Source organism: Primulina eburnea, chromosome 2, assembly GCF_022965805.1.
Source record: "Primulina eburnea isolate SZY01 chromosome 2, ASM2296580v1, whole genome shotgun sequence".
In the NCBI taxonomy this organism is placed as follows: Eukaryota; Viridiplantae; Streptophyta; class Magnoliopsida; order Lamiales; family Gesneriaceae; genus Primulina; species Primulina eburnea.
The window spans coordinates 47,424,241-47,438,015 of record NC_133102.1 but is presented as its reverse complement, the minus strand read 5'-3'; the positions used below and the strand labels follow the sequence as shown (position 1 = coordinate 47,438,015).

At 32.6% G+C, this 13,775-nt stretch overlaps 2 protein-coding genes across 5 annotated transcripts; one reads left to right on the top strand and one right to left on the bottom strand.

Moving 5' to 3' along the window:
• Positions 1-1,190: 1,190 nt before the first annotated feature.
• On the bottom strand, positions 1,191-5,345 carry LOC140823904 (protein NRT1/ PTR FAMILY 4.3-like). The gene is made up of 5 exons (XM_073185483.1): positions 5,020-5,345; positions 4,448-4,665; positions 3,511-3,954; positions 2,849-2,994; positions 1,191-2,238 (listed from the first exon to the last, which is right to left on the bottom strand). Exons 1-5 carry the CDS (start codon positions 5,150-5,152, stop codon positions 1,365-1,367), a joined length of 1,815 nt encoding a protein of 604 aa, XP_073041584.1. The 5' UTR covers positions 5,153-5,345; the 3' UTR covers positions 1,191-1,364.
• A 6,227-nt stretch (positions 5,346-11,572) lies between these two features.
• Positions 11,573-13,775, top strand: LOC140823903 (uncharacterized). Of its 4 annotated transcripts, XM_073185481.1 has the most exons (5): positions 11,575-11,756; positions 12,226-12,650; positions 12,773-12,875; positions 13,374-13,478; positions 13,550-13,775. In XM_073185481.1, the coding sequence occupies exons 3-5, from the start codon at positions 12,831-12,833 to the stop codon at positions 13,664-13,666; spliced, it is 267 nt and encodes an 88-aa protein (XP_073041582.1). In that variant the 5' UTR covers positions 11,575-11,756; positions 12,226-12,650; positions 12,773-12,830; the 3' UTR covers positions 13,667-13,775. The 4 variants fall into 4 exon arrangements, with proteins under 4 accessions (XP_073041581.1, XP_073041582.1, XP_073041579.1 ...); XM_073185480.1 differs by lacking the exon at positions 12,226-12,650 and having other exon boundaries at positions 11,573-11,756; XM_073185478.1 differs by having other exon boundaries at positions 12,226-12,875.

The window sequence follows — 13,775 nt, the reverse complement described above, 5'->3', positions numbered from 1 at the left end:
CTATATATGTGATATAATGATTATTGAGTCAGAATGAAGATTTAATAATTAACACTTACTACAGAAGCGGTGATTATAAATTGTACAAGCTTAATTTTTTACATGATCTTAAATAATGAAGTCCTTGAGTCATGGTGTATCATGGAATATCCCATGACTGAAGGGTAAAAATTGTCAAAGAAAGTGAGTAAAAAGTTAAAAGACAATTTAGAATGGAGGGACCAATTAATGTCAATCTTTTAGGCAACACAATTGAGGCATTGGTGTTAGCTAGGAATTGGAAAAAAGGCTCCTTTTCAAAGAAGATGCAATGGGAGGTAGGGCCTTGTACGTTCCAACGTCACATCGTGTTCCAGACATGTTTCTTTGTCAAATTAAAGTTGAATCATTAAGAATATATACTGATTAGGATATATTCTATGAATAATATATACATATATAGCTTCATTTTGAACACCTACGACAGATTCAAATATTTTTTATTGGATGAAATCAATAAATTTTTTTATAAATTGGATCATATTTTTTTCTATTTGAGTGGATATTGAATGGGAAACTGTTCTCCTATTAATTGTCTTAAATCGGTTGGATAAAATGTATGGAAGATGTATATATGGACTTGGATAATATTCTCTTTTTGATCTAGATTTTGGGGTCGAATTAGATATAAATTTCAATCTCAACATCTCTCACAGTGTCTGCACTTCACATGTCAATATGCAAAGTGAATATCACAACGGAATATCCTATTGCCTTTACTACAACTTGCTTCCCTTAGCTTCACGTTCCGTGTTAAATTTGCATTTCAAATGAGGACTCTATTCTTTCAAGCAACGAAAAGTAGAGACAAAATATTGGCTGGCTAGCTACCTAGCTAGGCCCTCCACTTTCCCTCACAATTTCTGTCGCTTAGGGAACTATATATGTAGACAATGATGCAATAAGGCAAAATCAAATGAATCTTGATTTGGATGTAGATGATCATATTAATTCCTTGATTTTTATTATCATTTTTCCTTCTCAAAGGTTCCTTAAAAGTGGCAATATCTCTTGCGCACTAGAAAATTAAATTAGTATTATTCTACATAATAAATTACTAGCTATTGAAAAAGATTTCTTTCGACCCAAGATGACAAGAACTTCTTATTTTTGAAAAATAAATCGAAAAAAATAAAAAGTTCAACATAAGATAAGATAAGAAAGTTAATATTAATGCCGTTTTCTATATACACATTATGCAAATGCCATCACCACACACACACAGAGAGATACATACATGACATTATTTTCTCCTCCCAATTCTCTACTCTTAAATAGTACAATAATACTAACAATAAAGTGAATTACAAAATAAGTATAATAGATCATACAATATCATTTTGATCATCTCCACCAATAATTTTTGGATTATTGGAACCATTCTCTTGTGGCAAGAATATCCCAGATGCAGACTGATTTTTAGAATACCATCTTGCCCAAAAAAGATAGTGGAAAAAGTTGATGAAACTTAGACCTGCAAGCAACCAATAGAACAAGTCCAATCTATCTTTATTCAGATCATTGTCACTGAGCCATCCCGAACCAGAAGAGCCATGTGAAGTCACCTTATTCACTAGTGAAACTAGTATCGAACTCAAATAAAATCCAAATGAATATGAGCAATAAGTTGTAGCTGTCAAGAAAGTTTGCATCCCTTTCACTGATTGTTTGTAGAAGAATTCAACCAGCCCAACTGCAGTAAACATTTCTGATATCCCGAATATCAGGAACTGAGGCGTAATCCAAAATATAGATATCGTTCTATCTGAGTCCCTTCTCTTTTTCTCCGTAATGGCAGCTGATACCATCGAAAAAGTCGCGAAAAACAGGCCGAACCCTATTCTTTGTAAAGGGGTGATCCCGGCTTCGTGACCGGTGATTTTACGCGCAAAAGGGACAAAGAATGTGTCGTATAGAGGGACGATGAAGATTAACATGATGTAAGGGATGGCTTGGAGGGAAGCCGGAGGGATGTGGAAAGATTTCGTGATTTGAGTGTTCATTTTGCTTCCTTGTTGCACTGAGAACGTTTGCAATTGTGCTAAGATGGTGTTGAAAACAATTGTGCATGCAAATATTGGAATCACTGAAATTAGTGTTTTGACTTGCTCTACTTGGTTTACGGTACAAAGTCTCCATGCACTTTCTTTCTTCTTGTTGTTTGAATCTTGAATTTTTATGCAGGCCTTGTTCAAAAATCTGCAAATCACATGTATAAGGAATTATTATCATTATTATTATTATTATTATTATTATTATTAGTGCATCAAGCACATGCAACATAAATATATTTATAATTAAAATTTTTTTTGAAATTTTGAATTTATTTATAATCTTTAGGATAATGAGATGGTTGTTAAATTTAAATAACAGGAAAAGAACGTGGAAATTTTTGAGTGACACTTTAATTTTTTGCGACTTAATTTTTAAATATCTAGGAAGAATAGTAATGACAAATGTGGTTAATATTATCAAATATGCATTATAATATAGTAAAGATTATTGCAGAAAGACATTTTTGCTTCAAAATGGAGAGAAAGGAAGCAGACTAAAAAAGGAGGAAAAACCCACTATCGAAAAAGGAAACATCAATCATATACTTTAAATCAAATCGTGTAATTCTACCTCGATGCTAGATAAGGTTTAATTATATAAAACCGAAAAAAATATTCTAATATATTTTGATTTCTGAATATTAATACTATATATGACCTTCCAAGTATATATATTGCATTTACATCTTTGATTTTTTTTAAAATAATACAAAAATTTCTGATATTTACATGTAACTTTAAGAATATATTCTAACCTGAATCTTTGAGTGAGATGAAAATTGCCAATATTATCAGAAATGGAGATGCCGCCATTTGTTAGTTCCTTTGAGTGGTTTCCATGAAGCATCGTAGGATCAGAGGGACATATTTGCTTTCTCTTTAAAGTTGCAGCCACGATCACCTGAAATTAATTCATATATAATAATTGGAAAAAGAAATTTAATTAAAAGGCTGGATTAAAAAATTTTAATTATACGATCAACAGGTTGCCAAATCTTCCGACAAATCAGAATCTTGTATTATGATTAATTAATTAATTTGTCACTTTTAATGGTAGTAAATGAATATTCAAATGGGAGCACTAGCTAGGACAGGCAGAAACTTATTAAATTAAAAATTGAGGGGAAAATTTGTTTAGTAATCAATATTGCATTCATGATCATCAGAATCAAATAGGAAATATCGATAGCTAGAATATTAAAGACTCGTCTCAAATATGATAATTATTAATTGATTTATGAACATAAAATAGTAGGGACCAACTGCATAATTAGGAAGTAATCGAGCATGTTATGAGTGCAATAATGGGATATAATAAAGATGAATAAAATTTTATAATTTTAAAGCCAATTAAGCTATGATGTTCTGATTGGAATTAAGTGCCGAAAGCTTTTCGAACGAAATCGCGGGAACTCACCTGTGCGATAGGAGTCAAGATGCTGCCCTGAGGAGGCTTGTTCCTATAAACAAGTGTTCCACAAATCAAGCTAAGCAATCCCATGGCCATGGCTGCAGCCGAGACCCCGAATCCAATATCCATCCCGGAGTGTGTTTGGACATAAACCAGGATAGTTAAGGCTATGAGTTCACCCACAGAGAATGCAAAATAAGCAGCATTGAAATATTTGGATAACTTCTTGGATTGGTTTGGATTATCTTGAATATTGAATTGGTCAGCACCATGTGCTATCATGTTAGGCTTCACACATCCACTCCCTAATGCCACCAAATAAAGTGCTACAAAGAATATAAATGCTTTGAACCCTTTGGCTTCTACGCAGTTTTCGGCATCGGTTAACATGTTGCATTGTGGTGGTTTGAGTTGGGGAAGATGGGCTTGCACTGATAGTAATATAAAACCCTGCAAAATTAATTTCTAGTTAGATTTTAATCGGAAAAATGGTAAGAAGAGAACATAGGCGGTATATATTACAATTATGTGCATAAGTTTGTCATAATAACATGAGTGCATGGCACATGCATCAGTCATGGTAATTATAACAATTAGCTTTATGTTTGCCTAATATGCATTTGGGGCAAAAGTTTGAGTTGGGTATGGAAATTCTACATCATGAATAAATTGTAATATAGCAAGTATGCATTTACGATAAAATTGCAGAATAATTGATTAAACTACTCCCTAGCTAGAAAAATCTAATAACTCTCTATATAAGTATATCCAAATACAATCTGAAATTTAAAAAATAAAGGGAAAAAACTCGAACATAGGACATTTGTGCATATTTTGGTGGCAAGAAGTAAGCTACTTTTTGTTAAATATTGGGAATAGTTAAAAAGGGAGACAAAAAGTATGGAGAAAAGGTGTAGAAGAAGACAATACTATTATATATTACCGAAAGTTCAACAAAGCCAAAGATGAGCATAGTCCAGAAGCAACCAAGATGCGAATCAGAAAGATAGCCACCAACAAGTGCAAGAATGAAGACTGTTCCTACGAAATTGGTGACTGTGTTTGCAGATTTTGACAGCGAAAAGTGCATCTCGTTTATCACATATGTTATCAGATTGTTCCCAATTGCTGCTATTCCCATTATCTCAAATCCTTGAAGCCCTGCAACATTAATATTTAGTTTCATGACCAAGAAAATTCAACATTATTCTAAGTAAAAGAATACATTTGTTTTGTAGTTAATTTCTTAATCCATTCCACACATTGTTATAGTTATAATATTAGAAATCCAAAGAACTAAAGCACTTCCAACTTCGAAAGAAACTGATCAAAACATGCATTTCAGCTAACTAGCAACAACGAGAAATCAAGAAATCTGTTGCATTCCAATATTTATGGGGGGGGGGGGGGGGGGGGGGGGGCAGAAACCCTTTTAGCCTTTTCACAATCAAAACACACACACACACATGTGAGCTTGGACTCCAGAAAATACTATTCAAAGATGAAGAAAAAGACCTAGAACAAAGGCAGCAGCTTTCATTCCACCATGCTTGTTAGGGTTTGAAGGTCTTCCTCTCCAATCAACGGTACCACTCCCTTCACAAATTCTTTCTCCCTTAAACTCCTGCAATTTTCTCGTGTTCTCCATTTTCACACACACCGAAGACTGTGGAATATATCAGTATAAGACTTTAAAATAGTATCTCCGCAAGCTAGCTAAGATATGAAATTTTCCTTAGCTTGTTGTATACTGAAATCAAGAAAGTAGCCTCAATTTATACAATCCCAGAGCCACATGTACAGCTCCCTCCCGACAGTTGAATATTACGACCAACTGCCAATGAAGAAATTAAACACACTTCTAACTCTAACGCGTGAGCAACACTTCTTATACATATACATCTAACATAATTAAATACATCATCATCAACTTTAGAAAACGTATACATATAACATAAATACATCAACTTTAGAAAAAAAGTATTTTTAATTAAAACCCATTTAGAATCAATATATATAATTCAAAATCTGGTCAAATTAGTTCCACTCCATTGGTTCTGTTGACCTTAAATTAAGGTGTGTGACAGTAACAGCACAGTGTAACAAAAGTTGTCTTTTGCTCTATTTTACTATAGTGCCAACCTGCCAAATCCAACTGCCAAGCAGCTTACATAATTCAAAGATTCAACATGAACCGATAAGATTAAAATGCGAATTGAAGAAAAAAAATCATATGATTTGTTATAAATTACATGTCATCGTGATGAACAGTAATCATTTGAGCGATTTTTTTAATTCAAGAGGGACTGCGTACCTTTTTACTTAAAATTTTGACTCGACGATCAGTTGACATTTGCATGTGTACTATAATAAAATAATATTAGTCATGCAGCTTTGTTCCATGTGAAGAAATGGATATCATCATTATCTCAACAAAAAATAATCGAATTTACAAATTTATAATGTAAATAAACAGATATATTTTCCTTCAAAAAGTAAGTATAAAAGTCAAACAAATAATAAATTAAAGAAATATTTAGTACTTATCAATACAAAATTACAGTTATAGAATATAATTTTGATATTTTGCAAAGTATATGGATAAAATTAGAAGAAATTATGATTTTCAATTAATTTAATCGTCTTATTATCATATTTAATCTTAGTTTTTCTGACATGATAATGACGTGACATCAACGTGGTTCTGATATAATATTGACATATGTAGTGTCACATCACACACTAATAGAAATTGTCTAAAATTGTAATTATTTGGATTCAAATAGAAAGTTCACACGACCATATATATTTTCTAATGGATATAATTAATATTAAGCATGCAATTTGATGAACAGCTGTCAAAATTAGAAAACGTAACCATGTTATAATATTTAGTCACGAGAAAAAGGAAAAAAAAAAAAAAAAGAGGATAAAATTGTCTCAATTGGGGGAAAGTTTTCCACGCCCACTAAATACTTTAGTGCAAAGATGTTTCATTTTCAACAAAATATTATAAATGTAAATTAAATGGTGAGAACATGAATTAGCGTATTTTCTTGACATATGTTTTAGATTATAATTTAATTTGGAAATAAAAAGCTATACTTGATATATAGCAGACTGAGACGTACATGGACTATCTAGTTGAGTGGCCTTTTCATTATTCTCCAATGCCTTTCCGAGCGCAAGCGTATGTATATGTATATATTTTAAAAGTCAATGTTTTAAAAGATATCATCTTGATATTGGGTGGTCGCTTGACATCTCAATTTTTGGAAAGACGATGTATATGGGCGATGTTTAAAAAATCAGGAGTCTATGCGGCTCAAAATTTGTCTAATCAGTCTTCTAATTTAATATATAGAATATTTTATGTAAGGTCTAAAATTAAGGCGACGTAATCCAACTGCATGCGAATATAAGAAATAATGAAAAATGAGTAATTAATATATAAAATTGAGTGGCCTGTGGGGCTCAAACTCTGTCTAATCGATCGTCTAATTTAATATATAAAGTTTATTATTTTTTACTTTTTAATTAAAAAAATTGTTCGATGCGTGTGCATATTCCACTAATACGTGAATAATTAAAATAACTTCCCCATACTCTATGTTCTCCCCCGTTTTCACAAATGTGCTACGCAAAGAAGGCTAGTTTATATTATGTGGGCTGGAGCTCCGCACAAGCATGAAGCTTATTAATTTAAATCAAAGATTTTTCAAAAGTTAACCTTTAATTATCACCACATTTGTTGAATTATCATCCAATTTTTTTTTGACTCTATTATGCTTTCATATTCGCATGTAATGCTTTTTTCGCATAGTTATGTGTTCCATCGTTGGAAAGACGAGGTATCTAGGCGTTGTTTAAAAACAAAAGAAGAATCTCGTATTAAAAGTAAATGTTAGAAAGAATAATACTTATATATATATATATATATACACTATTTGTATGTATGTATGTATGTATGTTTGAAAATTTGATTGGTGAGTCAGTCCATAGGCCCCATCCAAGGCAACAAAATTGGTTGGTGAATTAGTCCCCATACAATATAATATTTTCATCAGCCATATGAATGAAAGATGTAAAACAGGTCAACTTCACAAGGTGGCTTACGTGTTTTCCAAATTAAAAGTGCCAAAAACAAATAGTACTAGCCAATAAGTATATTTAAAATTGGATTTGTCAACAAAAAAATAATAATAATAATAATAAAGGGGAATTAAAATTTTCCGTTCTCTCATCCAAACATAAATTGGCACCAGGTCCCACAACCCTATTCATTTTATTATTTTGTATAATAATATTAACGAATAAACAAATAAATATAGAGAGAAAATTCCCAAAAAAATATAAAGAAAATGTAATTCGATCTAATTTTTGACAAGAAGAATTCTTCTTAATGCAAAATACTTACAAAGAAAGCCTATCGAGTAGAATATATACCACTCGATATTCTTATCGATCCTCTATGATATGAACTTGAGACTTTTAAAATAGAGAAATTAATTAACCTGACCAATATTTGAGGATGAACTTCAAAACCATTCCCATATCTATGCATGTTTGATGGAACAAATTAAAGCTGGTTTCTTCATCACCAATTAGCTAATTATCTACTCGATCGACTTAAAAAATTTGGTGGAAGAAATAATTGGAGGCAATATATAATTCACTGTTAACCAGAAAATCTGTGTCCTTGATGCATCGGCACGACACATGGCTGACGGTTATTGGCTGGTCGGTCTCGAGGTATAGATCGAGTGCATGACAACTTAAAACACCTATAATCTTTGGTACATCATTTCATGTAGGGGAAGATTAGTGTGCGGGAGACAAAGTGGAAACATCAATACCTTTTCAATTCTTTGTGGACCATATATTCTCATTCATACTTAAACCTCAAAATCGCGACCAATTATCCTGAAATTTGGAAGAAAAAATGAAGGGTCGAGAGTACTGGTGATGCATGTTCCAATTCCAATCTTGGTGGATCAACTAATTGTACGTTATATCATGTCATGCATACCATTAAGTGACATTTAATATAAATTAATCTTTAATTGGCATTCGTTTTGAGTTGAATTGGATGTGTGAAATATATGAATAAATTAATGAATATGTTTGATTTGAGTTTTGTTTAATAAGATCGATCTGGTGTTCAAGTCGTCTTATAAATAAAGGGTATAGTTCATTTGGAGTAATATATCTCCTAGAACCTGCAGGGAGGCTACATTAATTAGCAAGATATATATGTGAAGGGATTTTTTTAGAGCATTATATGTAAAAGGAATTTTGAAGTCAAATATTGACGTCATCACCGAATATAATGTTTGGACTTCAAAATCCCTTTTATAGGAAGGTTCGATCCTGGGTGTGGGGGCAGTGCCCACACCCAAGATCAAGGGTTGAGATTCATATCATGGGGAATAAAAAAATTTAAAAAAAATAAAAAATTGGGCCAGAAAAAATTCTGGCCCTTGGATGTACCCCTACAGGCACTGAAAAATGTCAAAAAAGATACAAGTAGGTAAGTTAGCACTGAAAAATGTAAGATCACTTTGCCTTCCTTTTGGTTTTTGGGTCCTTTCCACTAATTTCAGATTCGTGTCTTCAACTACGCCATGCATTATGCCCTTGCGACTTTTGTATCTTCAATCATTACTATTTATCGGAGGGTTTTGACTTTTTATCTGCAAATTAATTAAGTTTTTAATTGATTTAAAATAATATTAATATTAATGGTACAAATGTAAAGTGCAAGAGATAATCAACATATATCATTCGTTTTTTTTTATTATATTTTTTTGTTGATAACAATTTTATGTAATGGATAATATCTTTTATTTGATAAAATTCCTAAATCTGTTGCTGGTGAGCCTGGTATATCAGATTGATGAACATGAATAAATTTTCGATATAATCGATAATTAACAATCTTATGCACATGTTTTAAATGTATATAAATTAATTTTTTATTTCTATTATTTTTTATGGAGTAATTTTTGTGTGAAAAATTTAGAAACGATATTAATATTAAGAATTTTTCAGAACAATATTTTTATAAGATTTTTGTTGATAATTAATTATTATTATTTAAAAAGCATTTTTTAAAATAATTAGTTTATGTGAACATGTGAGAATCTTGTGAATCAAAATTATTGACGTACGATATAACTATTTTTTAATCATTATATTCTTTTTGTGCACTGTAATTAATATACTATATATAATATATCAATAGTTTTCTTTACAACAAAAAAAAAAAATTAAAGAAATAGTTTTCTAAATAGTATTGTTCATGTGACATGATCAACAATATCCAGCGTCAAAGAGTTAAAAATAAAAAATAAAATAAATTTTAACCCAAAATTAAACTTTAACTTCTGGCAAGACCAAAGACAAAAATAAGTCAAGTTAAATATAATATCGATCCAAAACTTCTTTAAATTTAAAATATATGTTGGAGCAATACGAATAATTCATGGTGTATGTATATAGGTTTTGTTCGGATACCATACACATTTAATGGTGTTGATTGCGTTATTTTAATTTGTGAAGAATATGCACCCAATATGGACATTTTTAGTCTCTAGCTTCTCTAACATAGAAACTTTTAATCTAAGATGATTTTAAAATTAAATTAAACTTTATTTTATAAATTAACTTAATTATCAAAGAAATTTATATAAAATTGCGCTTTGATGAGATGATTTAATTTATAAAGGATATGAAGGCGGTTGGTTTGAAGAATGATGACCTCATATGAATTGTCTCGTAAAGACTCCAAAAAAATTGGTTCAAGTCAACCGAGTATCTTTTCGAATGAATGTGTTTGATTTGATAAGTTTAAACCATATTCCGTCAATCGAATCTTATACGTTTGGTTGGTTTGCTTGGTCAGATAATGATACATATATACATACATATATATATATATATATATATATATATATATATATATATATATATATATACACACACACACACACATATACATATATATGTATAATGGTGCTTGAGTGTGATTCCACTCACTCGATCGAGTACATAAAAAGAAAGCTGGATACCGTCGGCATTCCTTAGAAATTGCCGATAAGGACATGTTGGACTAAATCCAAAGGTCCTTGTTTATGTACTTTCACATATTCCAAAAAAAAATATATAAACGTCACACGTCGTTTTTTTTTATCTGAGAAAATACACCTATAAATTTGTATTGCATGCAGTTATAATATGTATATTAAATCGTCGTCATATCGGTCGATCGTTCCATCATGTTCATCCTCCCATCCATGTTGATAGCTAGGTAATGTGAGCGTAGACATAGGACCTTCTCTAATGGCTTTATGTTTCCACTGCCTTGTGCTTTTGAAATTGGGAGTTCGAGTCCATATTCATCCGGCCAATAATGTATTAATGCTTCCGCAATTTTAATGAAGTCAGTCTCTTTGACATTTACCAGTACTACTGGTGGAAGTCATTTCACCCCACAAATATACGTTTAGATAGATAGATAGATAGATAGATAACCACCACACGCGCATGCAACTAATAACTGACAAGTTTTTGTTTCTCTCTAGTCTAAACGTCGAGACACAACCCATGTCGAAAATTACGATAAAAAAATATGAAGTTATTTCAACATGGATGTTATGCATGTACTACGTACTAAACTCAACGTGTAGACTGTAGCCTCTAGGCCAGTTCACATCCCCACAGCTGAATATAAAATTAAGGCAGTGTAGCTAACAAGGGCATGTGGATGATGAGGATGAATATGCTCCAACATCATCGATATTCAACTATGATATGGGCCCAACTCAGAAAACAAAACTTTAATTATCCGGGCCTAAGTTAAGAGAAAAAATAAGTCCGGCCCAAATTATTGTTTACCTCCTCCATTGGTAAGAATTTAATTGCTTTGCTTTCGGTATGCCATGCATTGTCATTTCTTCTCGTTTAACTGGGCTTGACATGTTGTTAGTGGAAGTAAATATCCCCATGTAGGCCAAATGTCGATTCACACGAGACTGAAACCCCGGCCGGCCTCATAATAAAAAAAATTTTTTAAAAGAAAAATTCGTATCGCCATCAGCATTCCTAAATTTCAATCCAATCACTCACCCATTCCGCCACCGCCACCGCCACCGCCACCGTCATATCTGCCTGGAATCCAACACCTCTGCTGCCCCACCCGCGTCTTACCAATTTTCGTACTCCGCTTCCACGGATCAGAGACTCTGGAAACAGTAAATTTCTATTGCTCATCTTCTCCCATCATATTCGCTCTTCATCTCTTCCTGGGAGCTGTAAATTTCAGCTCTATATTTTTTGTCTAGGCTTGCTTTATTTTTCAGCTTCTTTTCGATTTTGGGGTTCCTTTGGCTTGTTTCATGATTCGAGTTCCATAGGCTCAGACTCAAAGATTGAGCTTTAAAATTTTACTAATGATTAATCAGATTTAATTCAGTTAGAAAAAATCTCATCAAATCCCTTCAAATGCGAATTATGAAATGTCTGTCCAAAAGGGTATGTGTGATGATATCCGGGTAATGATACAGTGTTTAAGGGAAATGATCAAGGAAAGGATATATCTTCCGGAAAAATATATCTATGTAACTTTGGGTATCTATAGTGTCGTCTGCAAAATATGGTAAGGTGGTTGTCCATATTTTCTGATGACTTATATAACACGCCAAATATATGTTGTTCTGATAGATAAGATTGTCCATATCAATATACTCGAGTGTGGTGCGCTTCTCGAGATAGCCCGGGTAGAAGTTCTCGGGAAATTGCATGAGTGCCCGTGCTCTTGATTGCCCGGGAAGATAATGTCCCGGGCATCTCCATGCCCGACTGCTGAGTAAAGTACTACTTATATTGACTCTGATTTGGGCTATCCATATAATATACTGGGTCATCCACGACCCGGACAAGGATATCAATGTGTAATTCCAAATCTATTGAAAATGCAATGTTATGAAGCACGATGTTATCCTTGAAACTTGTTGGACTGAAAAAGTATCTTACATGGTCGTAGTAAGAATTGAATATCATTTTAAGATTTCCAAGAATGGATAAGAAGAATTTTGATGGAAATTGATCCAGTGAAAGGCACGAAATTAAGGACCAAGCTGATACATGTATTTGTCGCCAAAACTTTCATTATGAGAAAATTTATTCATGGCTCACCGTTTATTGGAGCAGACTTTAACTCTGATATTTCCTTTGATTTTGTTTCTGTTTCTGTTTTTGTTTTCCCCAGAATTTCTCGCAAAGTTCTTGGGTCGTCTGCAAGCATAAAGAAGTTGGCAAGTAGCATAATGCATCCTCCTCTAACAATCCACAGGCATCCCATGTGTGCTGAAGTGAGTTTTTTCCGATCAGAAAATGTTTTTACTTTATATTCACAAGGAAGTTGACTTGGTTATATTCATGGTGCTATTAGCTTTCTGCAGAAAAAAATTGAACGTGTGACATACATGATGCAATTAGCTCTCTTCCAAACAATGCGATAGTGATTGCATACATGGTGCTATTAGTTTTCTTCTGAAATTACGTACATGGTCTGCCAGACAAATCTAGTGACCAATTCTTTGTGCTATGTTGTGCAAATCTTTGTTGATAGAAAATATGTTAGAATATCGTTGTGGTGTACTCTTTATTTTCCCTCTTCAAAATTATTGGCGGAAATAGTATATATTTGGGTTCATGCATGTTAAACACTTGAACCCGCTACCCATTTCTTCTGTTGAATTCATACTGTCCCGAGAAATGACGCCAGTTAAAACTTCTTTGCCATTTTCATTTGTCCAAGTGTGGTATGTTCTTGTGTATATTGAAACTTATGTGACTATGTTGTGCAGATTATCGAACAATTTCAGAAGTGTCACATAGACCATCCTCTTGGGAAGTTTTTTGGTGAATGCACGGACTTGAAATTAAAGCTTGATAAATGTTTCCGTCAAGAAGTGAGTTCTAGTCAGACATTTACCGTTTCAATTCAATTTATTCGTTATACTTGAACGACCTTTTTCGGCAGAAAGCTCTGAGACGGAAGGCGAATTTTGAAGAGAGCAAAAAGTTGAAAGAGAGGTTGAGAGAATACAGGAAAGAGAACCTTGAGACGAGAGAATCGAAGGCCTTTGCCCAAGCTTAATGTTCAAACTAGAAAATTCACTATGTAATGCAAGCATAATGTTGCTATTCATTCATACATGGAATGACATTCTTGATACGGAACATTACAGGAATTTATCTTTAGATTT